The following is a 24227-nucleotide window of genomic DNA, read 5'->3' on the forward strand; positions in this document are numbered from 1 at the left end:
AGAAATCCTCTGTGCTTCTGTCCCCTTCATGTGTAAGATCTGGGATAGCAATGCCTCCTACTCTAGAAAATGATTGTAAAGATAAAATGAGCTAATACAGTGAGGGTGGCATTCATGCAGGCAATATACACATATGCTTGTTTGTTGATAGTATAATTCTGATTATTACTCCTTTTTTCACCACAACCACCAGGCACAAGAGACCATGGAGTTCCTGGACCCAGCTCCTGTAGCTAACACAGGACCTAAAAGAAGAGGGCGCTGGGCTCAGCCAGGTGTGGAGCTGAGTGTTCGCTCCATGCTGGACCTGCGACAGCTAGAGACCTTGGCCCCAAGCCCTCGAGGCCCCAGCCAGGACTCACTGGCTGTGTCCCCAGCTGGTCCTGGGAAGCATGGTCCACAGGACCCTGAACTGTCATATGTTAGCCAGGTGAGCTAGCTTTCTCCCAGCTCTCTAGAGATCTCAGGAAGCCTCAGCTAGCCTTGTGCTAACAACTGAGGCCTGAGCATGGGTACTTCTATGCTTTCTCTGTCTGTGACACGCATGGGTCATCTGAACTGCAGTTGTATAGAGCTGGCTGGGCTGTATTGTGAGTAGGGTGGGCCGAGGGGTAAAGGGAGCTTGGGGAGGACTCTTGGTGTTGAGTAGACAGGGCCTTGGCAGTCTGAGTGCCAGTACAGCTCTTCCAGAAGCTTAATATCCCAGCTGGAGCCTAGCCTGGCTTCCTGCCTCCTGTCCCCAGAGCTACAGTACTCTGCTTCCTCAGAACTGGTATTCACCAATCCTTGCCAACTTGTTCCTCCTCTCCACACCGTCTTCTCACGCCAGCAATTCTCACAAGTACCCTTTCTTTGTGTGTCTCCAGAATGAAAGGGCCCCTCGGCTTCAGGCTGCCCAACCCTGCTCCTGCCCCCACATTATCCAATTGTTGTCACAAGAGGAAGGAGTCTTTTCCCAAGATCTGGAGTCTGCACCCATTGAAGATGGTATTGTCTACCCGGAACCCAGTGACAGCCCTACCATGGATACCAGGCAAGGGTTGTGCCCTGGCCAGGACTCATGGGCTCTGCGGCCTGTACTCTTCCTTTCCCTCTGAGTTTTCTCACTTGGGCAATGGTGGGCCTCCAGGCCACCTCCTTCCTAGCTGTGTTCACAGACAGGAGCTGAGTGGAGCTGCTGACTTCTAACTGGCCTTCCTTCCCTTTGCTGGCCTTCCTGGCAGTGCGTTTCAGGTGCAGGCTCCAACCGGAGGATCCCTTGGAAGAGTGTACCCAGGCAGCAGGGGCTCAGAAAAGCACAGTCCCGACAGTGCATGCTCTATGGATTACAGCAGCAGCCGGCTTTCCAGCCCTGAACACCCTAATGAAGGTAAGGCTGCACCATGAGGAAGGGACGGTGAAGCAGGGAAGGCAGACCTGTGACTGATAGGTACAGTGTGATGCCTTTCCCCTCCCCCACATCCAGACTCTGAGAGCACAGAGCCCCTAAGTGTGGATGGCATCTCCTCAGACCTGGAAGAGCCAGCCGAGGGTGATGAAGAAGAGGAAGAAGAGGGAGGCATTGGCCTCTGTGGGCTACAGGAAGGCAGCCCTCATACACCGGATCAGGAGCAGTTTCTAAAACAGCACTTTGAGACTCTGGCCAATGGGGCTGCTCCAGGTGTGGTCTGTGGGCCAGCCTTCAGTTGCTACATCTGCCCTTCTCCCCACACTGAGAGGGAGGGTCAGTAGGCAGTGCCTTAGGCTGCTTTGTAGGGGCAAGAACTTCTGACTCAGTTCATGGTTTCTGTGCCTCCTGCAGGGGGCCCAGCACGGGTCCTAGAGAGAACAGAGTCTCGGAGCATCTCATCACGATTCCTCCTGCAAGTGCAGACCTCCCCACTCAGGTACAGACTGTCCCCCACATGGCTGTGCTGACCTGGTGCTCCTACACCTGGCACAGCATGTCGCCTTCACATCTCTCCTAGAGTACAAAGTGGTGGTCTCACGCAAACCCTGTCTTGCTTTGTGCTTGTCCTCTCCTGGTGCATCTCTGTCTATGAGAGCATCTGGCCATCTCAGGGGGAGGAAAGCACTGAGCCTTCTCTGGGCCTTCTTCTGAACTCATTCTCCCTGTAGGGAACCATCCCTATCCTCCTCAGGCTTGGCCTTGATGTCCAGACCTGACCAGGTATCACAGATGCCTGGTGAGCAGCTGAAAAGCAGTGGTGCCACTCCCCCAGGAGCACCCCCAGAAATGGAAGCCTCTTCTAGCAACACCAGCCCCAAGCAGGTGGCTCCTGTGCTGTTGCCACGACGGCGTAACAACCTGGACAACAGATGGGCCTCCAAGAAAATGGCTGCCACCCGGCCATTAGCTGGACTCCAGAAAGCCCAGTCTGTGCATAGTTTGGTACCACAGGGTAAGGAACCTGGTGGGCTCAACTACAGGCTGTGGGGAATATGAAACCTGTATGTGGGCATGCTGGAGGGAGGTGGGCCTAGTGTGGCCCTGCCAAGTCACCATGCTTGCCACTGCATGTCCCTTAGTGATCATGCACAGGGTAGAGTAGCAGCTAGGAACCGAGCCCTAGCATTTGCTTCCCTTCCTCACCACCTGACCTGCATCTGTCCCTGTCTCCGATGCAGATGAGGTGCCTTCATCACGTCCACTGCTCTTCCGGGAGGCAGAGATCCAGGGCAGCTTAGGATCCCTGCCACAAGCTGACAGCTGCTCATCTCAGCCCCACTTCTACCAGAACCCCACCACCAGTTCTATGGCCAAGCTAGCTCATAGCATTTCTGTTGGCGAGAATCCAGGCCTGGCAGCTGAACCTCATGCTCCTGCACCAATCCGAACCTCACCATTCAACAAACTAGCTCTGCCTAGCAGGGCTCACCTTGTCTTGGACATCCCCAAACCACTTCCTGACCGTCCTACTCTGACCACATTCTCACCTATGTCCAAGGGCCTGGCCCACAATGAAACAGAACAATCGGGCCCCTTGGTGAACCTAGGAAAGGTTCATACTACAGTTGAAAAGCACTCCTGTTTAGGGGAGTGTACTACTCATAAATCTAGGACAGAGTGCCAGGCTCATCCTGGCCCCAACCACCCCTGTGCCCAACAACTGCTGGTCAGCAACCTTCTCCAAGGCCCTGAGAGCTTGCAGCCCCTATCCCCTGAGAAGACTCGTAACCCTGTGGAAAGCAGCAGGCCAGGTGCAGCCCTGAGCCAGGACTCAGGTGTGCATGGCTCTCCAGTCTCACCTGGCCCATACTTTCTGTCTCTGTTAGCCACTTTCTAGCTCCATCCCATTTCTGTGTGCCTATGCCTAGCCTTTGGCATTTTTTGTCCTGTCTGCTCCTGTTTTGGTCCATAAGTCACACCTCTGATGGTGAGACACTCTTGCCACCCTTCATGAGCTCCCCTTAACCCAGTGAACCCTTTAGTGTGTTCTGGATACTAGGGCTGGCTCTGGGGATAGAGGTAGGGCTGGCTTTTCCTTCTAAACTTTGTGTGGTGTTGGGGAAGGTGTTGAAAGAGAAAAGGGGGGAGGGAGGCAAGAGGCAGGGATTGTGGGCTGGTAGGGATCACAGCCCTGCTCGAGATCACAGCCCTGCCTGGGTTGGGATGCCTGAAAAAGCAGCTGGGCCTCACTGGTGTTTGTCTTTCAGAACTGGCCTTGAGCCTGCAACAATGTGAACAGCTTGTGGCAGAGCTCCAGGGGAATGTACGCCAGGCCATACAGCTCTACCAAGTGGTGAGTATTGGGCAGCACTGGTAGGCTGTGCTTGACAGCTGAGTGTCTAGAACAGTAGCAAAAGGTTCTACATGCTGAATGGAGCACTCAAAAATATTCTGAGCATAGTAAATGGGAGGGTCAGAAGCCAGGCCACGCCTCTCAACCCCAGAATCTGTTCGTTATTTCTAGGTAAGAAACAGGGTTGTAGCGTGGAACACCATATCATTCAAGAAAATCCCAATTCATGACTATTATCTCTTTTTTATATCCCAAAATGGTTTGGGCATTTTTGATATAAGAAACAATGTAACAGTCACATTTGAAAGAGAGTTGTTGGAAAAAGTTGTCAAGGAGTAGATGTCTAGTTGTCTGGAGGGATTCTCATTGGTCACTCATCAGAGTGACTGATCATCCTGCTCTTGTGTGTAGAACTCCTAGGCAGTCCCTTCTACTGGGCGGGCACCAGTAGACCCCCTTTTCCATATTCTACTTTCTACTGTTCTCCAGTTCTCCAGCTCACTTTCAGTGTTCCTGTTGCAGGTGACCAGCTGTAAGACACCTTCAGCAGAGCAAAGCCACATCACTCGTCTCCTGAGAGACACCTTCTCTTCAGTGCGTCAGGAGCTCGAGGCTCTGGCTGGGGCTGTGCTGTCCAGCCCAGGTGGCAGCCCTGGGGCTGTGGGGGCTGAGCAAACTCAGGCCCTGTTGGAGCAGTACTCAGAGCTATTGCTAAGAGCTGTGGAGCGGCGCATGGAGCGCAGACTCTGAGTTCCTGAAGCCTGTCCCAAGAGAAATGCTCTCCATTCCAATCTGTAGCCCTGCTTCCACTCAAGAAAATGTGGAAATGTCTGGAGTGGATAGCAGTGATCAGTGTTGAGAGAGGCAAAGCAGCTTTCCTGGCCACCCTCATGGGGCCCCTGTATTTATTAATTTATTTCCCTGACTCTTGCCTCACTTCCTTGGGACTCCTGCCTCTAAAGCCCAGCCTGGGGCTCATAGCAGGGCAGGTCTTGAGTCTATGTCATCTTGGTGCTGTGAGGGGTAGGAGGGCAGCCTGCCTCACCTGGGGACATTGGGAAGGGCTGGCCTTCTCTTCTTAGAAGCCATTTGAAGTTACTTCAGGGATGAGCTCCCTGGGGTGGAGCATACACAGGGTACTCTGGGGTAGAGATGAAAGGTAATGTGGTATTTTGTAGCCTAAAGCCAATTGTAGACCTTTACCTCTACTCCCACACCAGCTGCACTCCCCTGCCTGCCAGAGCAGGGGTGGTTCCCCCCAACTCCTGGCAGTGAGAAAGGCTGCCTGGCCTCCAGGTTATTCCCAGCCATTAGCAGACTTGAGTTCCTATCAGGACCTGAGCCCCCACATTCCAATCCCATGTTCCCTGCAAGAGAGCCCTAGCGTTTTTCTGCCCCCATCCCTTTTCCCCCTTGTGGAGCTAGTTGTGGGATTTTGCTGCAGGACAGTAAAGCCCCTCTGCTGGGCAACCCCAAGCCTGGCCTACTTTCTTCAGCCCCTTAGGCTTCCTTGGTTTCTCACCCTGGTCTCCAGCGAACTGTTGAAACCCTGGGGACTGCTTTCTCCCTACATCCTGGGCAATGCGCAATCAGAAACCTGTATTGAGAGTACCCTCATGGTTTACAGGGCACTGGCCCACCTTCCTAGAACCTTGGCCACATACACACACACACACATGCACGCACACACACACATCTCATATGCACAGTTGAGTGCTCATTGTTAGAACACTTGCCTGGCTGGTATGCACCTAGTTTCCTCGCATTTTTGCCTCAGCTTCACTAGCCTGGATTAATTGGAACACTGATCCAGACACACAAAAAGGAATGGATACACTAACTTAAATTCTGGAGTCTTGGTGTCCACAGCCAGGCTGACAGGAGATGGCCTATGGGGCACCTGGCTCAAGGAGAAGGCTCTTTTTCAAAGGCAGTGTTGGGTGCCCAGAGATACTGGACACTGGAGATTGTGGAATGGACACACTGGAAAAGTGATAGCTGGACAGGTAGGTGGCAGAGGTAGGGTTAGAATTAAGGTAATTGTTAGAGGGTAAAGAAAAGAGAGGCTGTAGGTAGGAACAAGTTGTGAGGTGGTTGTGGAATTGGAGTGAGTATGTCTTTGGGCCTGGGCCCTCCTTTCCTCTGCATCAGGTAAGGCAGAGTGACATTTCACCAGGTTTAGATGACAAAAAACCTGTCGGAACCTCGAAGCCACTTCCAAGCTCTGAATGCAGAGGCTAGAAGGAAACTAAATTTAATGGGTGCTTAGCTTTGTTGGTTCAGCCTGAGTGTTGAGTACACACAAACCACGTGTTCCCATTTTTCTACCACCCGAAGAGCCAAACTCCTAGCCCAAAGAACCGTAGCGCTGGAGGTGGGCCCGCTGGCAGTCTGAGGGTTAGAAGTCGGTCCACTGCCCAGACCTCCACCAGGTTTTAGAGTCTTTATGCCAGCCTGCCCTTCTAGAGGGAGCGCCACTACCCTGCATGGGTGGGGTCTTGTGGCCGGTGGCACTTTGTCCCCTTCTGCATGTCTGAGGTCACTGGCAACTGCTGCCCACGTCCCGATTTGTCCCATCCCAGTTTTAAAAGCCCCTTATTTATAACTTTTATACTGTGGCGCCCGTCTCTTCCCCGGCTGTACGGGGTGGGGCTGTTTTAACGTTTCGTTTGTACGGATGTATGAAATTGTCAATAAACACAATCATTTGTTACCTGGCTAGCAAACTCGAAAAAGAGCGCGACTTGTCGCACCTCCTAGAGGGCGGAAACGGGGGCGGGACTGCTGTCCTGGAGCGGAAATAGGGGCGGGTTCTTTTCCCGCGGGCGTCATGGCGGAGGCGGCTCTGGAGGCAGTGCGGAGGGCGTTGCAAGAGTTCCCGGCGGCGGCTCGCGGTGAGTGGACTCTCGCACGAGGACAGCTCAGAGGGAGTCTGGGGCTCCGGGAACGCAGGTCATGTGTGCTTGAGTGCTGGACCGGTGGCCACACGTTTTCGTGTGTACCCTTCTCTAGCTGACGGACGGGTCCTCAGCTCCCGATCGCACGCCTTGCTGCCTCCGTGGGGTGCAGATGTAGTTTTCAAGACCCTGCACAGCTCCGACGGTAGTCATAGTGCCATTCTCAAAGCCAGCGGGGTGCTGAGTCCCTGTGCTCTGCATTGCTATACTTTCGATACGGAAGACTCTCACCTCAAATATCTCGGATGCTGGTGGGTTCTGAGGAGAGAAGCAGTTGACTTGCCTCGTTCATTCAGATTCCAAGCTTTGAGGATTGTAGGCAGCCGCCCAGTTGATTTTGGCTGTTCCTCTACTATGTGTTTCGTTTCTTCTTCCTCTGCTCCTCACTACCTCATCATTAAACAAGCTGGAGAGATGGCACAGTGGGTAGGTAAAGTGTTTAAGCACATGTTGACCCGGGTTTAAATCCCCAGCACCAACGTAAAACACTGGGTGTGGTGAAGGTGAATGTCTGATGGGGTTCCAGAGGTGGAAGGTAAAGACAGGAGGACCTCAGGGGCTCCCTGGCCAGCCAGCCTAGCGACTGCTGACTGCTGAGCTCCAGGTTCAGTGGCTTTGTCTCAGAAAATAAAGTGGAGAATGGTATACACCTGATGTCAACGGCCTCCACACAGCACACACACACACACACACACACACACACACACACAGAGAAAGAGAGAGAGAGAGAGCAATCGATCGATCACAGTTTTGTCAATTTACCAGCTTTGTCACACACAAGTGGTTAGAGCAGTGATTCTCAACCTATGGGGTCAAGACCCCAGAGGAGTCTCACTCATGTCAGATATCCTGAACATCAGACATTTATGTTATGATTCATAACTAGTAAAATTACAGATATGAAGTAGCAACGAAATAATGTTATGGCCTAGGGTCACTGCAACACGAGGAAGTGTATTACAGGGCAGCAGGTTAGGAAGCACTGTGTTAGAGGACAGTTGCAAGTCAGCAGAGCCTCAGGGCTGTGCCTGTCATGTACAGGAAGCAGTGAGGGCTGAGCTGGGAGCAGTCTTGTGTTCATATTTATTTTCATCAGTTAAATTCTTAACAGAATTGCTGGGTCAAAGGAATTGTTGGGAGTTCATTTTGAAGCTTCAAGGGAGAAAAATACCCATCCTCTAAAGGTAATGGTGAGCAAATAAAACTAGCATAATTATAGAAAATCCAAAGGATGCAAAAGGGCAGTTTCAGGTCAGGTGACGGTGGCTCACGCCTTTAATCCCAGCACTCAGGAGGCAGAAGCATGAGGATCTCTGTGGTTCCAGGCCAGCCTGGTCTATAGAGGGAGTTCCAGGACTGCCAGGGCTACACAGAGAAATCCTGTCTCAGAAAACCAAACCAAACAAACAAAAGGCTATCTCTACACATTTTAAACTCCAGGGTAGAGTAACACAGAGCATGTAGGAGGCCCGGGTTCAATCCCAAGCCTTATGAAACAGATCCCAAAGAGCAACCCGGTCTTCCTGAACCCTAGTTCCCCCTAAGATTTCTGCCTTGCAGGGTTGTTGTTCTTCCCTTCCAGGCCTGCTTGGTAATTCTTACCCCTGTTGAAGGTAGCAAGCATGTGACTTTTTCTTTGCAGTTTTCCTGGGCCTACCAGTGACATCCCATGTGGGTCCAATTTCCAATTTAAAGATATTCACTTTCTGACTGCCTGCAAGGCAGGATAGTCAGCATGGGGATCTATGAGCTAGCGTGACCTCAGGGATCAAGTGAAGTATATTTTTGTCAAGGGTTGCAGCAACTTCTGGTTGGGGCTAAAGCATTTTGGTCAGACATTAAGGTTGAAAACTAACAAAGCAAAGCACCGCTCTCATAAAAGCCAAGAGAGATATGGAGCAGCAGGAGCCAGAGTAGAAGGCATCTGGTCAGGGTTAGGCAGGAGACTGGAGCAAAGCAGACTGGGAAATAAAAGGGCTGGGGTTAGTCATGGAGCAGCCTGAATGCATGCCAAGGCGGATTGGCTTCTGCCAGGGGTAACAGTGAGCTACCAAAGGATCCTTCATGAGGTATATGACGAGGTGAGATGGCACCTCAGATGACAGATATTCTTGAGGGGGAACGGGATTCCACCAGAAATGCCAGTTTGTTCACTGCAGCGACCAGCCAGCCAGAATGTGGGGCACTTCATTTGACTTTGAGCAAATGTTTGCTGAGCACCTACTGTGTGCTAATGTGCTAATGTTGTAGGGGTGCACCAGGAAACATGACAATCAAGCCATCGTGGTGTTTCTAGTCTGCTGAGACAGATCAATAAAGAAAGAGATGGAAAAAAATATACAGGGTCAGGTAATGATAAGTCTGTAGAGAAAAACTAGGCAAGGAGATAGAGATTGTTTCTAACAAGTGACAGTTTAAAAAGGGGTGGTCAGGAAAGGAAGCTTCATCAGGGTGACATTGGACCCAAAGCTCTGGAGGGAAGGAAAGGGGAGAATTAACAGGACTTAGAGACACCCAAGCCCTGGGTGGGATTGGGATAGGGTCAAGCAACAGATACACACACACACACACACACACACACACACACACACACACACACACACACGATGGCCTTGAACTTGCTATGTAGCCAAGGGTGGGTTTGAAGTGATGGGTTTACAGGTGTGGGCCACCACATCAGTTTAAGGGTTACAGAGAGTCACTTAATGTCTCCATAGGTGGCACAGTGCATAAGTGTTGGCCATAGGTGACTAAACATGCTGCGACTGTTTCGTGAGACCAGAGCTCACTTCAGTCCCTACTTGTCTTCTATCGTTGTCACTAGACAGTTGTCTCCCTGGATGGATGGATGGATGGATGGATGGATGGATGGATGGATGGATGGACGGATAGATAGATAGATAGATAGATAGGCCATAAACTTGGTGAGATGATAGGGTTGTCCTCTCAGCCACACTGGCCAGGCCCAATGCTGGGTCCATTTCAGATGTTCAATGAATCACCGTTGGAGGGTGTCTTAGGATTTTACTGCTGTAAAGAGACACCATAACCGCCACAACCCTTATAAGGAAAACATTCAATTGGAACTGGTTTACAGTTTCAGAAGTTTAGTACATTATCATCATGGTGGGGAAAGTGGCAGCCTGGAGACGGAGCTGAGGGTTCTACATCTGGATCCGCAAGAAGAGACTGTGTTATACTGACCAGACTTGAGCTTATAAAACATCAAAGCCCACCCCTAGTGACACACTTTCTCTAACAAGGCCACACCTCCTAATAGTGCTACTCCCTATTGGCCAAGCATTCACACACATGTGAGTCTGTGGGGCAATTCCTATTTAAGCCAACACGGTGGTGGGGAGGGGGGTCATCCCAGAGCCAGACCCACCCCAGTTAGCCTGTGGCCACCAGCTCAATGGTGCAGGCCTCCTAGGTCAACAGCAGCCTTGCTTAGGGTGTCCATCATAGAGGGTTCTTGTTGCAGCGTGATGTAAGTTGGGTACATTATCATCATGGTGGGGAAAGTGGCAGGCTGGAGATGGAGCTGAGGGTTCTACATCTGGATCTGCAAGAAGAGACTGTGTTATACAGATCTCATGCCTCCTCCTCCACCATTTCTTTCTTAAGACCTCAGTGTACCTCGTGTTGTACCCTACCTGGATGAGCCTCCAAGCCCACTCTGCTTCTACCGGGATTGGGTATGCCCTAATAGGCCATGCATTATCCGAAATGCTCTGCAGCACTGGCCAGCCCTCCAGAAGTGGTCCCCCTCCTACTTAAGGTAAGGTGTTCCTTGGGAGGTGGGGTGGACCAGTGACCATTAGCAGCAGACTACAAACCAAGCGCCCATTTCTTCAGAGCCACAGTGGGCTCCACGGAAGTGAGTGTGGCTGTGACTCCAGATGGTTATGCGGATGCCGTGCGAGGGGACCGCTTTGTGATGCCTGCAGAACGCCGCCTGCCCATAAGCCATGTGTTAGATGTGTTGGAGGGTCAGGCCCAGCACCCAGGAGTCCTCTATGTGCAGAAACAGTGTTCCAACCTGCCCACTGAGCTGCCCCAGCTTCTGTCTGACATTGAGTCCCATGTGCCCTGGGCCTCTGAGTCACTGGGTGAGTGGAGGGGGTAAGAGGCAGGGCATGGGGGGGAAGGGAGGAGATAGGGCTCAGCTTGCTTGTTCATTCTCTGCCTTTCGTGTTGGTTCTGTTGGGGCAGGAGCCACTACCTGCCCACTCCAGGCAGAAACCCTGCCCAGGCTACTGTCTCTGCCATCCCGGGGGATGTGCTCCCAGTATCACCTTCTCCCAGATTTGTTGGCACTCTTCGCTCCCACCCATATCTCTGCATAGCTGCCCTACACATGGGTGGTTCTCAGCCTGGTACTAACTCACTGTGTCCCACAGGAAAAATGCCCGATGCCGTGAACTTCTGGCTGGGTGACGCAGCCGCAGTGACATCCTGTAGGTGTGGAGATTCCTGAAGTGGGGAGTGGGCTGGAGGGGCAGAGGGAAGAAAGGTGGACCCCAGAATGAGTACCTCATTGTGGGTCCACAATACCAAAAGGCACCACAGAGTTTCTTCTGATGGCGGGAGCACTGGGGACAGGGAATACCGTACCTTTTAAGTCTCTAGAAGCCTCTTCAAAAGTCAGGTAGATGGGAGAGCAGGGGTCAGGAGGTAAAGGCTGTTAGTGATCCAGATGAAGGGAGCCCACGACCAGCTTTTGTTGGCCAACTTCTGGGATGCTTGCTAGAAACCTCGGGATCTCCCCAAGTCTGCTGATCCTGTGTGGGCGTTTCCTGGGGTGTGGGGCTGAGGACAGTGTGGCCTGCTTTCCTCCCCTTAACTCCAGGCCTTCCGTGTGTCGGCAGTGCACAAGGACCACTATGAGAATCTGTACTGTGTAGTCTCTGGAGAGAAACACTTCTTGTTACATCCACCCAGTGACCGGCCCTTCATCCCTTACAGTAGGTGACATGAACTAAAAGAACCTGGTAGCCACCGGTGAGGGAAGGGCAGCAAGAGGTCTCTGCCACGGGCCCCAGCACTCTGGTCTCTGTATGCAGGGAACACAGTGCTGGTTAGGCTGGGAGTGCCTGACAGGCTGTGGGCCACTTGTCTCCCTGACCTTGCCTTCAGATCTCTACACACCAGCAACCTACCAGCTGACCGAAGAGGGCACTTTTAGGGTGGTGGACGAGGAAGCCATGGAGAAGGTTTCTGTCCTGTTCTTGGCTCTGGGGAGTGGATAGACCTCTGGGGAATAGGCCCAAAGGGTCTGGGGAGGCGGTGTCCCACTCCGAAAATCCCTAGGCTATGATTCTTCAAGCCGAGAGGAGAGGGGACAGAGCTGGAGATCTTGGGGGCCTCAGGGCCTGCTCCCAGGCAGCTGCTGTGTCTCTAGGTACCCTGGATCCCACTGGACCCCTTGGCTCCAGACCTGGCCCGGTACCCCAGCTACAGCCAGGCACGGGCCCTTCGCTGCACGGTGCGGGCCGGCGAGATGCTGTACCTGCCAGCTCTGTGGTTCCACCATGTCCAGCAGTCCCATGGCTGTATTGCTGGTAAGGAGCACCCGGGGCATCCAGGGCAGGCCCTGCCATAGCCCAACAAGAGGTTGGGTGGCTCTGGCTTAAAATCTCACATCCAGGTCCTTCTCCTCTCCACAGTGAATTTCTGGTATGACATGGAGTATGACCTCAAGTACAGTTACTTTCAACTGATGGACTCCCTCACTCGGGCCACAGGCCTTGACTGATGAGACCCATACAGACACTGCAAAGGACAGTGGGGATTGAGGGAGCTATTTGATTCTAGAGGCAGCCTGGAGTTTGCATATGTCCTGCCTGCTACCCAGGTTCCCGCCTGTGTTGAAATCAGGCATTGAAGGAACTTGGAATATAGTTGGAGGACCAGGAAATACCAGGCAGATCTGGGGGTGAACATGCCCGGGAAGTTGCCACCCAGGTGACAAGGAAGCGCGGATCAGGTACAGCAGTGCCTCTCACCAGTGCTGTGACCTTGGGTGAGTCACTGCATGTTAGCATCAGTCCCTTGCCTGTAAAGTGGAGATAATAATGGCTCTGGCTCCCAGAGCTGTGGGAATAGACATGGGCCAACGTAGAGGAAGCGGTCAATAAAAGGTGACACTGATACACTTGTTCTCATGTTCCCCATCACAGTTGCCTTCTGTGGCCCGCTGAGGGCTTGAAAGTTCAAGATGACCCTAGTTGGAAGGCGCAGGCCAGATCCACATCTGGGTTGCTACCCACAGCAGTTGTGTTGTGACTAGCTGAGTGGGACTTGGTTGGCTCAGGGCCACAGTGCTATCTCTAGCTGTGTCCCAGACTCTGCTTTTCCTCTCCCAGATCCAAGGAAGCTGGTGGGTCTGGAGCACGGAGGGTGACCCCTGTTCTATATAAATATAAACAGGAAGGGACAGGAACCATGTTCCTCCTGAGCTGTTCTCTGAGAAGGAGTTGATCTCCACACCCAGACTCCTTTGTCATCCTGCTGAAGAGCAGGGAGAGCACCCCCCCACCCCCCCACCCCCCGCATGCCAACCCATAGGCCTCATCCCTGGCCACCCAGCTCCAGGGGTGGAGGCAGCCTAGCGTGGCTTTGAAGAGCTGTTTTATATGGAAGCCACGCCCCTTCAAAATTGTGATGGGGCCTGAGGTACTCTTCTGAGATTGCCCAGGGCTCCAGTTCAGACTGGGTATTCCTGTCATACTGGCACTGGGAAGAAGATTGCGAAAGGACCCACCACCGACGACATGATCCTCAGCCCCAGTGTTCACTGCTATTTTGGGGGATTACTGTCTGCTGTCCTGTCCAACCTCTAGCAGCAAGAGGAGAACCCCCTCCTCTCAGGGCTGGTTGGCTAGCCCAGCTAGCGACAACTGTAGAGAATGGACTTGAGGGAGCCTGTGGCCAACTCCAGGAGGTATCACTGACTCCAGCGTTAGCTTAAGGTGTCTCACTTCCTGGGCAGGTGGCTGGGTCAGCAGTGGGCGTGGGGCTTGGGTGGAGTCTGTGGGAGGGATCCAAGAGGAATGTGTGGCCAGTTGGCTCACCTTGGCTCTGGGTTTAAAGCCGACAGTTGTTGGTCCTGTGGCCACTGCCCCATCATTCCTGTTCCTGTGGACTTGGTCTCATGGCTCTGGTAAGGCTCCATAAGGCACTGGGCTTCCATTTCTGACTTGGCTCCCCATCCAGGGCCTGGTGGCTACTGTTTCTAAAGGGGCCTATGGGCTTCTCTGAGCAAAAGGAGGGATATTTCTCAGCTTTAGGACCACACAGAGTGGAAGCCAGAACTGGGAATGGGTTCCAGGCAGAACTCAATAGATTTGGACCCTTAGAATTCTGAGAATCTTATCTGCTGTTCTGGGAGGCCTAGAAAGAAGTAGCTGCTCCATGCTTCAGACTTGGATGCTTGGCATGTGGGAGCCCCAGGGGTGCCTCAGAGATGAACTTCCTCAGCTCTGCTCTGCTCCTGACCATGTGGAGTTTCCTGAACCTGACCACTGGCACCTTTCCAGAGATCTGGCTGAAGACTAAAAGGAAGGGCCAGGTGGCAAGGGCATCCTCCTCCCTGGCACACTGCCAAGTGTCCACAGCTCCAAAAGCAGAGGGGAGTTGGAAGGAGCTCTGGAGACCCCCATAGATCTGGAGGATGCCAGTGTGGGGGTCTGGGCTGGTGGCTGCCATCCCAAACCTGCAAAATCCATTTCTAGCATGGGGTAGATGGCATGGGTTTTAGCTCACTCATGGTGCCTAAGCCCCAATGTCTTTCCTGTCCCTGAGTGGGGTGGGGTGGTAAGGCAGGGGGATTAAAAACATAAAGGGTCCATACCCAGAAATAGTGTGTGACACTAACAAACTAGCTTGCCTGTGTTCTGAGCCAAACCAGGCCTCAGGAAAATGGCCTCAGTTTCCTCTCAGGGCTGGCCATTATCATAGCTCCCTTCACAGGGTATGTGACAAATAAGTAAATGTCCGCTGAGCGCTTGGTGTGGAGTTGGCATGGTGTTATATAATTACGGGAAGGTGTCATATAGACGCGGTATCTTGTGTCACTCTGGCATTTTGATGGGTATAGGTGGACCTGGTCCTTTTGGTAGAGAATTAAGCCTTAAGAGTTTGTCCCAATCTCCCCTGTGGCCCAGTCACATTTGACCCCCATCTACCTGTAGCAAACCTGCCCCGTCTACATGCAGGCAAAGGTGCCGGAGACATGCCTGCTCACTGTACGCGTCCTCCAGGCCAATGGCTTGCCTTCCAAGGACCTAGGTAAGCACACTGCTTCCCTGGCCCTTAGCTAAGCAGCCAGCAGGGTGAGCCATTTCAGAGTAGCTAAGTACCAGTGGGAGGGTCTCCCAGGAAGAACGGGCTGGTCTTGCAGATGGCTGCTGGAGAGAAGATCCCGAAAGTGGAAGAAGGCTCAGCCCTGTGGACATAAGAGTCTCAGGGAGAAAGAATGGACTCAGTGGCAGCCTAGGAAAGTTCTTGATCATACCTGACCCATGTTCCTCCTTCCTGCAGTAACATCCTCTGACTGCTATGTGACTCTGAACCTGCCCACGGCCTCCAGTCACGTGCTCCAGACACGCACCGTCAAGAACAGCCGAAACCCTGTTTGGAATCAGAACTTCCACTTCCGGATCCATAGGCAGCTCAAGGTAGACCAGGCATCAGGTCTGGCCCTGTCCTTGTCCCCGTGCTCCATTGCTACACGTGTCTCCTAGTCCTCCACTCCCTGCCCCGCTCACCTCTCACCCATCTCATTGCTGTAGCTGCCTCTCTTTGTGCCTTTTCCAGAATGTTATGGAACTGAAAGTCTTTGACCAGGACCTGATAACCAAAGATGACCCAGTGTTGTCAGTGCTGTTTGACGTGGGGACTCTGCAAGTTGGGACTCAGCACCAGAGCTTCTCGTTGAGCACTCAGGTAAAGCTCAGGGAAGTAGGGGTCCCCAGTTCTGGAGATGGAGCTTTAGAGCTCCCCCTGCTCCAGGGAGAGGTTCAGGAATCCCAAGTGACTTTTCGCCAAGGAACGGTCCTGTCTCCAACTTCTTTCTCGCCTGGTCAGAAGCATAGCTTTCTGTGAGCAGTCCAGGGAGTGTAGACAGAGTGACCTGGAAAGGGGCGGTCACCCTTCCCCGCCCTTCTGGTTTGCCAGTCCCTCTGATTTGCTTCTCTTTCCAGGAGGATGGGCGCTTGGAAGTTGAGTTTCGGCTACAGACTCTGTAAGTTGGTCTTGCGGGGCAGGGGTGGTGAGTGGCAGTGGAGAGCCCCCTTTTGGGAGGGGCAGTGCCAGCTCACCAAGGCTGACACCCCTCCCTGGTAGAGGAGGAGGAAGGAGTGCCTGGAAAGTCACTGGGGCCTCTTTCCAGGACAGACTGTGAGGAACAGCTCATCAGCAATGGTATCCTGGTGGTGAGTGAGGAACCCAGGGCTCCCCCTAGTAGCTCCTCCTCATGCTGTCCATACGGTCTGGCTCATGTAGGCCGAGTTGGGGGCCTTGGTATGCATGTTCCCGAGAGAGTACATCTCAAGTAAATGCTTAGTGACTAAGGGTGATGTAAGAATGTTCTGGGAACGGGGACCAGAAGCCCACAGTGTACAGTTCCAGAGATGGGGTACAGCTTGTGTCTAAGGGGATCTCTTGACCATAGGCCCGGCAGCTCTCCTGCTTGTATGTTGAACTGAAGAGGACAGGAGACCCAAAGAGTGAGTTCTGTCCTCTGTAGGTAGCTCTTCCACCCTTCTTCCTGTCTCTTCTCCTTTTCTGAGGGGGTAAGCTTGTTATATACTGGCTGCTTTCAGGTCCCCAAGACAGGACCAAAGGTTGGGAGGCAAGTTCATGCCGGGACTCCCCTGGGCTCCATCTGGACCACGTCAGAGACGGATTTCCCTGCAGACTTGATAAGGCATTCCATGGACAGATCCTGTCCTGAGTTTTGGTTCTGGTTCCTGTTTCTAGGGTCAGAGCGCAAAGTTCAACTCATGGTTGCTGGGGCCTGTGAGGGACCACAGGATGCCTCTGTGGGCACTGGATCTTTCCGCTTCCATTATCCAGCCTGCTGGGAGCAAGATCTGAGTGTTCATCTGCAGGTGGCGTGCCTTGCTCCTGGGACCCTAGATCCACACCGCCTCTCTTCTCTCAGCCTGAGCTGTGCTCCCCCCGCCCCGCCCCCTTGCCCTGTTCCTGTCTGCCAGGTCTCGTGCCTTTGTTCCCTTCCCTACTGTTCTTCTGTCCCTGCCACAGGGAGTTAGTGGGTGGGGTCTTAGCAAAGAAAGGAGTAATGACTGGAAGGGTCCTTTCTCTCCCTGTTCCTAAGGATGACCCCCAAGAGCAGCTGAAGGTGCCACTACCAACTCTACCCTCCTCGCAGCTGGTGAGACTCGTCTTCCCCACATCCCAGGTACTGGGCATCGAGAGAAGCTGGGTTCATGCACGGGGCTGCTGCTGGCCCTGGTCTGCAATCCGCCTCCTTCAGGTTATGCCCAAGGCAATCAGTGGGTGTAAGGGTGGACTCTGAAAGGGCTTGGGGCCCAAGGGTTCATGGGTGTTCTGGGGTGCGCCAAGGCCACAGTGGGGTGGAGGTACCCAGCCTTTCTCATTATAGTATTCATGGTTTCCAGGAGCCACTGATGAGATTGGAACTCAAGAAAGAAGAAGGGTAAGAGCTCTCTGGGGAATGGGAGAGCAGGTGGTCAGTCAGGCCAGGAGGATGAGGGGGAGGTGGAGATGCAGCACCTCCTGGGTGCATGGGGCTCTGCATCAGGAGGAGGCTTCAGCGTGGACAGGCTATTCTTAATGTCCCCGCTTGGATTTGCTACAGTATGTGTGGGCCCTGCCCAGTACGCCATCCTGGGAGACCCAGGATCAGGGTCTTATCTAGATAAGCAGGCAGGGAGGTGAGGACAATGCCAGAGGCTGAGGCAGAGCAAGGACACCAGGAAGGGGGAGGTGTGCCTCTTGGCTTGGAGACTGTTGAGGAGTTGCTGTCTCGGGAGAGCGGCTTTTCATCACAAATATGTGGAGGTAGTGGCCTTCTCTGCCCTGTCATCATTTTTGGAGATGTGGGTGAGGGAGAGATTTGACTTGGAGATGGAGCTCAGCCCTGGAACCTGGATGCACCCAGTTTCAACATCTGCTTTACCACAATCGTGTGTGTGTGTGTGTGTGTGTGTGTGTGTGTGTGTGTGTATGTGTGTGTTTCTGGGTTCTCTCCCCACCTGGCCCCCGTGCCCCTCACTCCACAGCAAGTGATGGCAAGGACTGAGGAGGGAGTAGAGAGAGCAGGGGTCTGGCTGGTGAAGCCAACCAGTTCCTTTTTCTGTAACTGCTTCTGGATCTCTTCCTTCTCCCCAGACCAAAGGAGCTGGCTGTGCGGCTGGGCAGTGGGCCCTGCCCCGAGGAGCAGGCCTTCCTAAGCAAGAGGAAGCAAGTGGTGGCTGCCGCCCTGAAAAAGGCCTTACAGCTGGACCAAGACCTGCACGAGGACGAGGTCTGAGGGTTGAGCACGGCGAGGTGGAGTGTTTGTCAGGCCTGCTCAGGCCCGGGGCTCAGTGCCGGGACAGTTGTGCAAGCTGGTGCCCACTCAGGCTTGTCACTGGCAAGCCCTGCTGCCCTGTTCCTCTTCCTCAATGTTGTCAGAGTGATACATGAGGTACCTGCTGCTCACAGACGGGAGTTTCCACACAGGCTGACCCGCCTTCCCTGTTTCTTGGTTCCCCCACCTGATTGATGAGTAAGGTAGACTCACCAGTACGAGGAGGGTCTCTTGGCTCAGAATCGTCCTCAGAGGTTCAGACCAGCACTGGAGAGCAGGACCTTTGGGAGACTTTTGAAGGAGCCTTGGGGGCTTCCAGAAAGTGATCCCAGACTCCTTATGGGCTGCCAATAAGTAATAAAGCCTGGCTCTTGCTAGGCTGTTGTTCCTGGAGTCCTGATGTTTGAAACAGTGAGACCTTTGGAAGGCTGCTTTTGACTAGATTCTCGACAGGGGTAACTCGGAGCCGGTCCCAAGATTCAATCACATGTCGACTGACTGGCCCCTTGACTATCATGCTCTCTTCCCAGGTAGCTTTCTCTACCCCTCAGCCTTTTTGAACCTGGCTTTCCTCTTCCAGATCCCAGTGATTGCTGTGATGGCCACTGGCGGGGGGATCCGGGCGATGACTTCTTTGTATGGGCAGCTGGCTGGCCTGCAGGAGCTCGGCCTTCTAGACTGCATCTCCTATATCACGGGGGCTTCAGGGTCCACTTGGTGAGTTAGTTGTGGGCTGAGTGCTAGAAGCTGCCATTGGCTGGAAGGGTCAGGAGAGGGAACGTAGTAGAAAGGAATTCCTAAGCCCCACGGGCCCCTGTGCATGGACTGGGAAAAATGCTCGCAGGAGGGCACAGTGTGCTCCCGGGAACAAGACGGTGATGGCCAGATGGGGGCCTGTGGTAACGACATTCCCCAGCTCTTAAGCTTTTCCTTCCTCAGGGCATTGGCCAACCTCTATGAGGACCCAGAGTGGTCCCAGAAGGACCTAGCAGGGCCCACTGAGTTGCTGAAGACCCAGGTAACAAAGAGCAAGCTGGGTGCACTGGCTCCCAGCCAGCTTTGGCGGTACCGGCAAGAGCTGGCTGAGCGTGCTCGCCTAGGCCACCCGACTTGCTTCACCAACTTGTGGGCCCTCATCAATGAGGCCTTGCTGCACGACAAGGTAGGGAGAAGGGTGGGCCCCAGGCTGGTAAAGCCAAGGCAAAGCCATCTGGAGGTGGGCCCTTCCCTGGGTGACATTTGGGAAAGACTCCTGGCATCGAGACGCTGTGGGCTTAGGCTGAGCTCTTTCTTTCCCTCAGCCCCATGAACACAAACTCTCAGATCAACGAGAGGCCCTGAGTCGAGGCCAGAACCCTCTGCCTATCTACTGTGCCCTCAACAGCAAGGAGCAGGGCCTGAGTACCTTTGAATTTGGGGGTGAGTAGCTTCGGAACTGGGGCCTGTACTCTTGTGGGTGGTAGAGTACAGTATAATTAGTCCTGTGTATAAGAGGTGAATCTTATGTCCCCTTTTCCTGGTACTGAAAACTATCACCCTACCAGCTCTTTTATACCTTGGGATTGGGAAAGAGGCCTTAGTCCCTGCTTGTAACAAGGCCTGAGAGCCTCCTGGCCCTCAGACTACCCTGAAATAAAGTCCCTGGTAGGAGTCTGGGTGCCCAGGTCCCTGGCTTTCGTGGCTGAGGTGTATTGTCTTCACAGAATGGTGCGAGTTCTCTCCCTATGAAGTCGGCTTCCCCAAGTACGGAGCCTTCATCCCCTCTGAGCTCTTTGGCTCTGAGTTTTTCATGGGGCGGCTGGTGAAGCAGCTTCCCGAGTCCCGCATCTGCTTCCTAGAAGGTGAGGGAGGCCCTCACCTCATGCCTCAGCCAGTGAGAGGGAGGGTTCAGCTGAATGCCCGGTGAGGACCTTTCACTTGTTCCCCCTTTCGCAGGTATCTGGAGCAATCTGTTTGCAGCCAGCCTCCAAGACAGCTTATACTGGTCCTCGGACCCCAGCCAGTTCTGGGACCGCTGGGCCCAGGATCAGGCCAACCTGGGTAGGTGCTTGGGCTTCTCTGTAGGAGAGAGATGGGCAGCCAGCTGGGAGTGTCTGAAGCACATGGCCCTCCACTGCTTCCACAGTCACCACAGACAGGGGTAAAGGATCAGAGGCCTCCCTTTCCTAAGGTCACCCTCGTTGCCTCGTCCCTTCTCTCACCCGTGCAGACAAAGAGCAGGTTCCCCATCTGAAGATAGCAGAACCACCTACAACAGCTGGCAGGATCGCAGAGCTCTTCACTGACCTCCTGACAAAGCGTCCCCTGGCCCAGGCCACCCACAACTTCACACGAGGCCTCCATTTCCACAAGGACTATTTCCAGCACCCTCACTTCTCTGCCTGGAAAGGTATCTGCTTCTGTGCTCAATTCGGGCTCTCCTGCTCCCTCAGCCTTAGGACACACATGCTGCCTTGGCAGGCTGGTGGGGACCAGGGACAAGCAGGGACAGTCTCTGTGGGTCTGAACCCACAGTGAGAGTGCTGCTTCTCCCAACCCCAAACCTTTGCAGCTTCCAAACTGGACGGGCTCCCCAACCAGCTGACACCCGCCGAGCCCCACCTCTGCCTCCTGGATGTTGGCTATTTCATCAATACTAGCTGCCCACCCCTCCTGCAGCCAACACGGGATGTGGACCTCATCTTGTCACTGGACTACAACCTCTATGGAGCCTTTCAGGTGGCCAGGGTGGTGGGCCATGTAGGCTTCCCTGGCTTCTGGGCCCTGATGGGATGGATCTGCTTTAGGGTGCAGTATCTGGCCCGGGTTCCGTTAGTGAGTACAAAAGTGCCATGGATGCCGGATTCCCCTCCAGGGAAGTTAACTGTGTTCTGGTAGTGGGAGCTGAGCTCATCTGTCTTATACCATGGTTCTCTTTGCTGTGCCTGAACCCTGCAGAAGTCCTGGTATACCTGCTGTTTCTCTATGGCTCCCATGAGGAGTTTGACTCCTGCTTTCAGAGGCCACTAACTCAGGAGAGCCTGGGACTCCAGGTCCACTGGAGTCTCCAAGTTGGTGTTTGAGCACCAGGTCCTTTGCCTCTTAGTGAATGGGCTTGTTTAGTCAGCCTTGTATTGAGCACACTGGGAATAAGCCCTCTAATGCCCCCTCTGCCTGCCCAGCAGCAGCTGCAGCTTCTGAGCCGGTTCTGCCAGGAGCAGGGCATCCCTTTCCCATCCATCTCACCCAGCCCTGAGGAGCAGTGCCAGCCTCAGGAGTGCCATATGTTCTGTGACCCAGCCCAGCCCGAAGCCCCAGCTGTGCTGCACTTCCCTTTGGTCAATGACTCCTTCCAAGACCACTCAGCCCCTGGTGAGCCTTGGTCCCTTCTCTTCCAGCCTAGGCTCGGTGCAGGTGACCCCAAGCCTTCTGCCCAAACTGTCCTCTTCCCACAGGGGTGCCACGTACGTCGGAGGAGAAGGCAGCTGGGGAGGTGAATCTGTCTTCTTCCGACTCCCCATACCACTACACAAAAGTGACCTACAGCCAGGAAGATGTGGACAAGCTGTTACGTCTGACGCATTACAACATCTGCAACAACCAGGATCGGCTGCGGGAGGCCATGCACCAGGCCGTGCAGCGGCGGAGAAAGCGCAGACAGTTTAGGCCGGAGTGACAGCTGAGCTTCCCTGGCTGGGCACCCGCCCAGCTCACTGTTGATCATCAGTTCCTTCCCCTTTTGCTCTGAGTTCAAGATCAGCATCACCAAGTGCCCCAGAGACTCTGGAGATGTTGATGTCCAGGCACAGCTCCACAAAGATGTGACACTAACCTGTCAGCAGCCCTGTCACAGAGTCTAGGCCAGAAGCTGCTCGCAGAGGTGCTATGGCCGCCATCCGTGAATGGACTTGGGGCTTGTTAGAAATGGGGACAGTGTTGACTGCATGACCGGACACTGACATGGAACACTTTACATGTTATGGGGGCGCTTATAAACGGGAGGCGCTGTGGTGCTGTCCCAAGATTATCTGCTGTACCAGGCTGTTACTTCCACTCTGAAAGCAGGTCCCTTCCCAAGAGGCCATGAGCATGGACATCCCTGTCCTGTCACAGAGAGCTTGCAATGAAGCCATGGTCCATCTTAGGCATAGCCAGTGACACCTGACATCAGTGTTGCTTATCCTCTTGACAGGAGCTGTGTTCCCCACACTGGTCCTGAGCAGCCATGGGAAGGGTCCCTTGGGGCCAGTAGTCGCGTGGTTCCCAGGATGTGTCTCCACTGGTAGGCCCAAGGATTGGTGTTGACTCAGGATTCATTTCAAGGTTTAGACCTGTTGAGAGAAGACAGATTAGGAACCAACCACCACAGAATCCTCCCTAAACATGGGGTCTAGGTCTCTCCCTCCCTGGAACATCCCACCTGCTCCTAGCTTAGGTATGGAGAGCAGCAATACAGGCTGTGAGCTGAGTAGGGGGTAACAACTTTGATTCTCATGATCCAGCAAGCTCTGTCAGCCAGGCAAGTGCTTGTCCTGGCACCACCAGAAGCCACTATGAGCTGGACCTGGTGGCATAGGCCTCTAATCCTAGCTACTCAGGAGACGGAGTCAAGAAGAGTACAAGTTCAGAACCAGCCTGGGCTACAAGAGGGAGTTCAAGTCCACAATTTAGCTGTAAAGTAAAAGATAGCTAAGGAGGGTCGGGGGAGGGGAGAGCTGGAAAGATGGCTCAGCGGTTAAGACCACTGACTACTCTTCCAGAGGTCTTGAGTTCAATTCCCAGCAACCACATGGTGGCTCACAACCATCTGTAATGAGATCTGATGCCCTCTTCTGATGTGTCTGAAGATAGCAACAGTGTACTCACATGCATAAAATAAATAAATCTTAAAAAGGATAAATCCCAGTGGTAAAGTATATGCCACGCACACTTTGTGTGAAGGCGGTATCTGAGGCGTAAACTTCAAGGAAAGTCAGTCTCCGGCCTCCGCATTGTCGCCTGGCACCCCAAACTCAGAGGTGGCCCAGATATGTCCTTGTACTAGTGTGCTAGGAACTCACCAAGATATCATTTTCTTACAGCTAACAAGAGAAAATTCAGACATTGCTTTCTGACCTTCACCAATGTTCCAACTTCCTAGCCTAACCCTGGCTTGGAAATGTTTAGCCTCCAGCATTGGGGGAAGGGCATGAAAGCTTACAGAATGAGCGAACTATCCCAGGGCAAGATCAGGTGAAATCCTCATTCTTAGTCAACATAGGCAGGCCATATTAGATTTGCAACTGAATCACTCCTAGAACTAGCTTGGCAGGTGTTCCCCACTGCTAACCCCCCACCCCCCAGCCCAGAAAGGCAACATGGTTGAGGAGCTTACTTAGGCCACCTAGTCTGTAACCATAGCAACGAACTGAAGAGGAGTTATCTACACCTGGCTTTTAGAAGTCAGGTGACCTTGGGGTGTGGGGGTCGTTTTGCCTACGTGACTTCAGTCTAGCACTAGGACTGGGGGAAGAAAGACTTAGACTCACATACAGGACTAGCACTAGAACTTAGATGGGCTAAGACTCAGATTCATGTATCTCTCGCAGTCCCCCGGGCCCAGAGCACTTGGGCCCGGGGGATGCAGCACCAGTTCAGAGGAGATAGCTGCTGCTTTAGACCCAGTATGTTTCAGATAGCCTCAGAGGTACCTCAACTGTTGAGCTGCCAGATTTTTCATTTCTCTTTTGCAATGATTGTAAAAGCCTCATGTCATTTTTAAAGAAATACACTCAGACCTTACACCACTCGTGTCTAGTCTGTTTGTCAAAAGTCGAATCCCGTGCACACCTGGCCAGAATCTCTCGTCCCGCGGAACAGGGACCCCGTAAGAAATCCCGGTCCGCGGCTAGTATATGCCCTCAGTTCACTCCCAGGACCACCAGAAACTGATGTGTCTAGTTCAAGTCCTGTTCCTCCATCTCTACATCAGAATCAAGCTGGAGCTCC

General features: G+C 53.4%; 4 protein-coding genes across 16 annotated transcripts in view; 3 read left to right on the plus strand and 1 right to left on the minus strand.

The window, feature by feature from the left end:
• Window positions 1-6465, plus strand: part of Mapkbp1 (mitogen-activated protein kinase binding protein 1) — a 52954-nt gene extending 46489 nt beyond the window's left edge. For 6 of the 7 annotated variants that reach the window (XM_031371555.1, XM_031371556.1, XM_031371557.1 and 3 more), the window contains 9 exons: window positions 194-430; window positions 867-1033; window positions 1224-1369; window positions 1466-1660; window positions 1802-1886; window positions 2119-2402; window positions 2629-3225; window positions 3658-3743; window positions 4266-6465. In XM_031371555.1, the coding sequence (XP_031227415.1) occupies window positions 194-430; window positions 867-1033; window positions 1224-1369; window positions 1466-1660; window positions 1802-1886; window positions 2119-2402; window positions 2629-3225; window positions 3658-3743; window positions 4266-4493 (2025 nt within the window). In that variant the 3' untranslated portion in view covers window positions 4494-6465. The remainder of the gene's footprint in view (window positions 1-193; window positions 431-866; window positions 1034-1223; window positions 1370-1465; window positions 1661-1801; window positions 1887-2118; window positions 2403-2628; window positions 3226-3657; window positions 3744-4265) is intronic. The other variant, XM_031371558.1, reaches the window with a different exon arrangement.
• Window positions 6466-6549: 84 nt separating this feature from the next.
• On the plus strand, window positions 6550-12855 carry Jmjd7 (jumonji domain containing 7). 2 transcript variants are annotated; one of them, XM_031371566.1, is made up of 8 exons: window positions 6550-6637; window positions 10328-10481; window positions 10559-10812; window positions 11104-11160; window positions 11572-11667; window positions 11840-11916; window positions 12105-12264; window positions 12370-12855. In XM_031371566.1, the coding sequence occupies exons 1-8, from the start codon at window positions 6574-6576 to the stop codon at window positions 12456-12458; spliced, it is 951 nt and encodes a 316-aa protein (XP_031227426.1). In that variant the 5' UTR covers window positions 6550-6573; the 3' UTR covers window positions 12459-12855. The 2 variants fall into 2 exon arrangements, with proteins under 2 accessions (XP_031227426.1, XP_031227427.1); XM_031371567.1 differs by lacking the exon at window positions 11104-11160 and having other exon boundaries at window positions 6555-6637; window positions 12370-12851.
• Window positions 12607-22266, plus strand: Pla2g4b (phospholipase A2 group IVB). 6 transcript variants are annotated; one of them, XM_031371561.1, is made up of 20 exons: window positions 12607-12725; window positions 14896-14992; window positions 15245-15381; window positions 15521-15649; window positions 15907-15947; window positions 16095-16137; window positions 16377-16431; window positions 16685-16815; window positions 17043-17126; window positions 17347-17384; window positions 18080-18215; window positions 18841-18977; window positions 19200-19422; window positions 19562-19679; window positions 19964-20101; window positions 20196-20300; window positions 20470-20649; window positions 20812-20978; window positions 21425-21611; window positions 21695-22266. In XM_031371561.1, exons 2-20 carry the CDS (start codon window positions 14914-14916, stop codon window positions 21913-21915), a joined length of 2349 nt encoding a protein of 782 aa, XP_031227421.1. In that variant the 5' UTR covers window positions 12607-12725; window positions 14896-14913; the 3' UTR covers window positions 21916-22266. The 6 variants fall into 6 exon arrangements, with proteins under 6 accessions (XP_031227421.1, XP_031227423.1, XP_031227422.1 ...); XM_031371563.1 differs by having other exon boundaries at window positions 12612-12725; window positions 14920-14992; XM_031371560.1 differs by lacking the exon at window positions 12607-12725 and adding an exon at window positions 12997-13865 and having other exon boundaries at window positions 14920-14992.
• Sptbn5 (spectrin beta, non-erythrocytic 5) overlaps window positions 21792-24227 on the minus strand; it is a 47060-nt gene continuing 44624 nt past the window's right edge. Inside the window, exon 67 of the mRNA XM_031371552.1 lies at window positions 21792-22570. Within this exon, the coding sequence (XP_031227412.1) occupies window positions 22558-22570 (13 nt within the window). The 3' untranslated portion in view covers window positions 21792-22557. The remainder of the gene's footprint in view (window positions 22571-24227) is intronic.

This window comes from Mastomys coucha, unplaced genomic scaffold, assembly GCF_008632895.1.
Source record: "Mastomys coucha isolate ucsf_1 unplaced genomic scaffold, UCSF_Mcou_1 pScaffold15, whole genome shotgun sequence".
In the NCBI taxonomy this organism is placed as follows: Eukaryota; Metazoa; Chordata; class Mammalia; order Rodentia; family Muridae; genus Mastomys; species Mastomys coucha.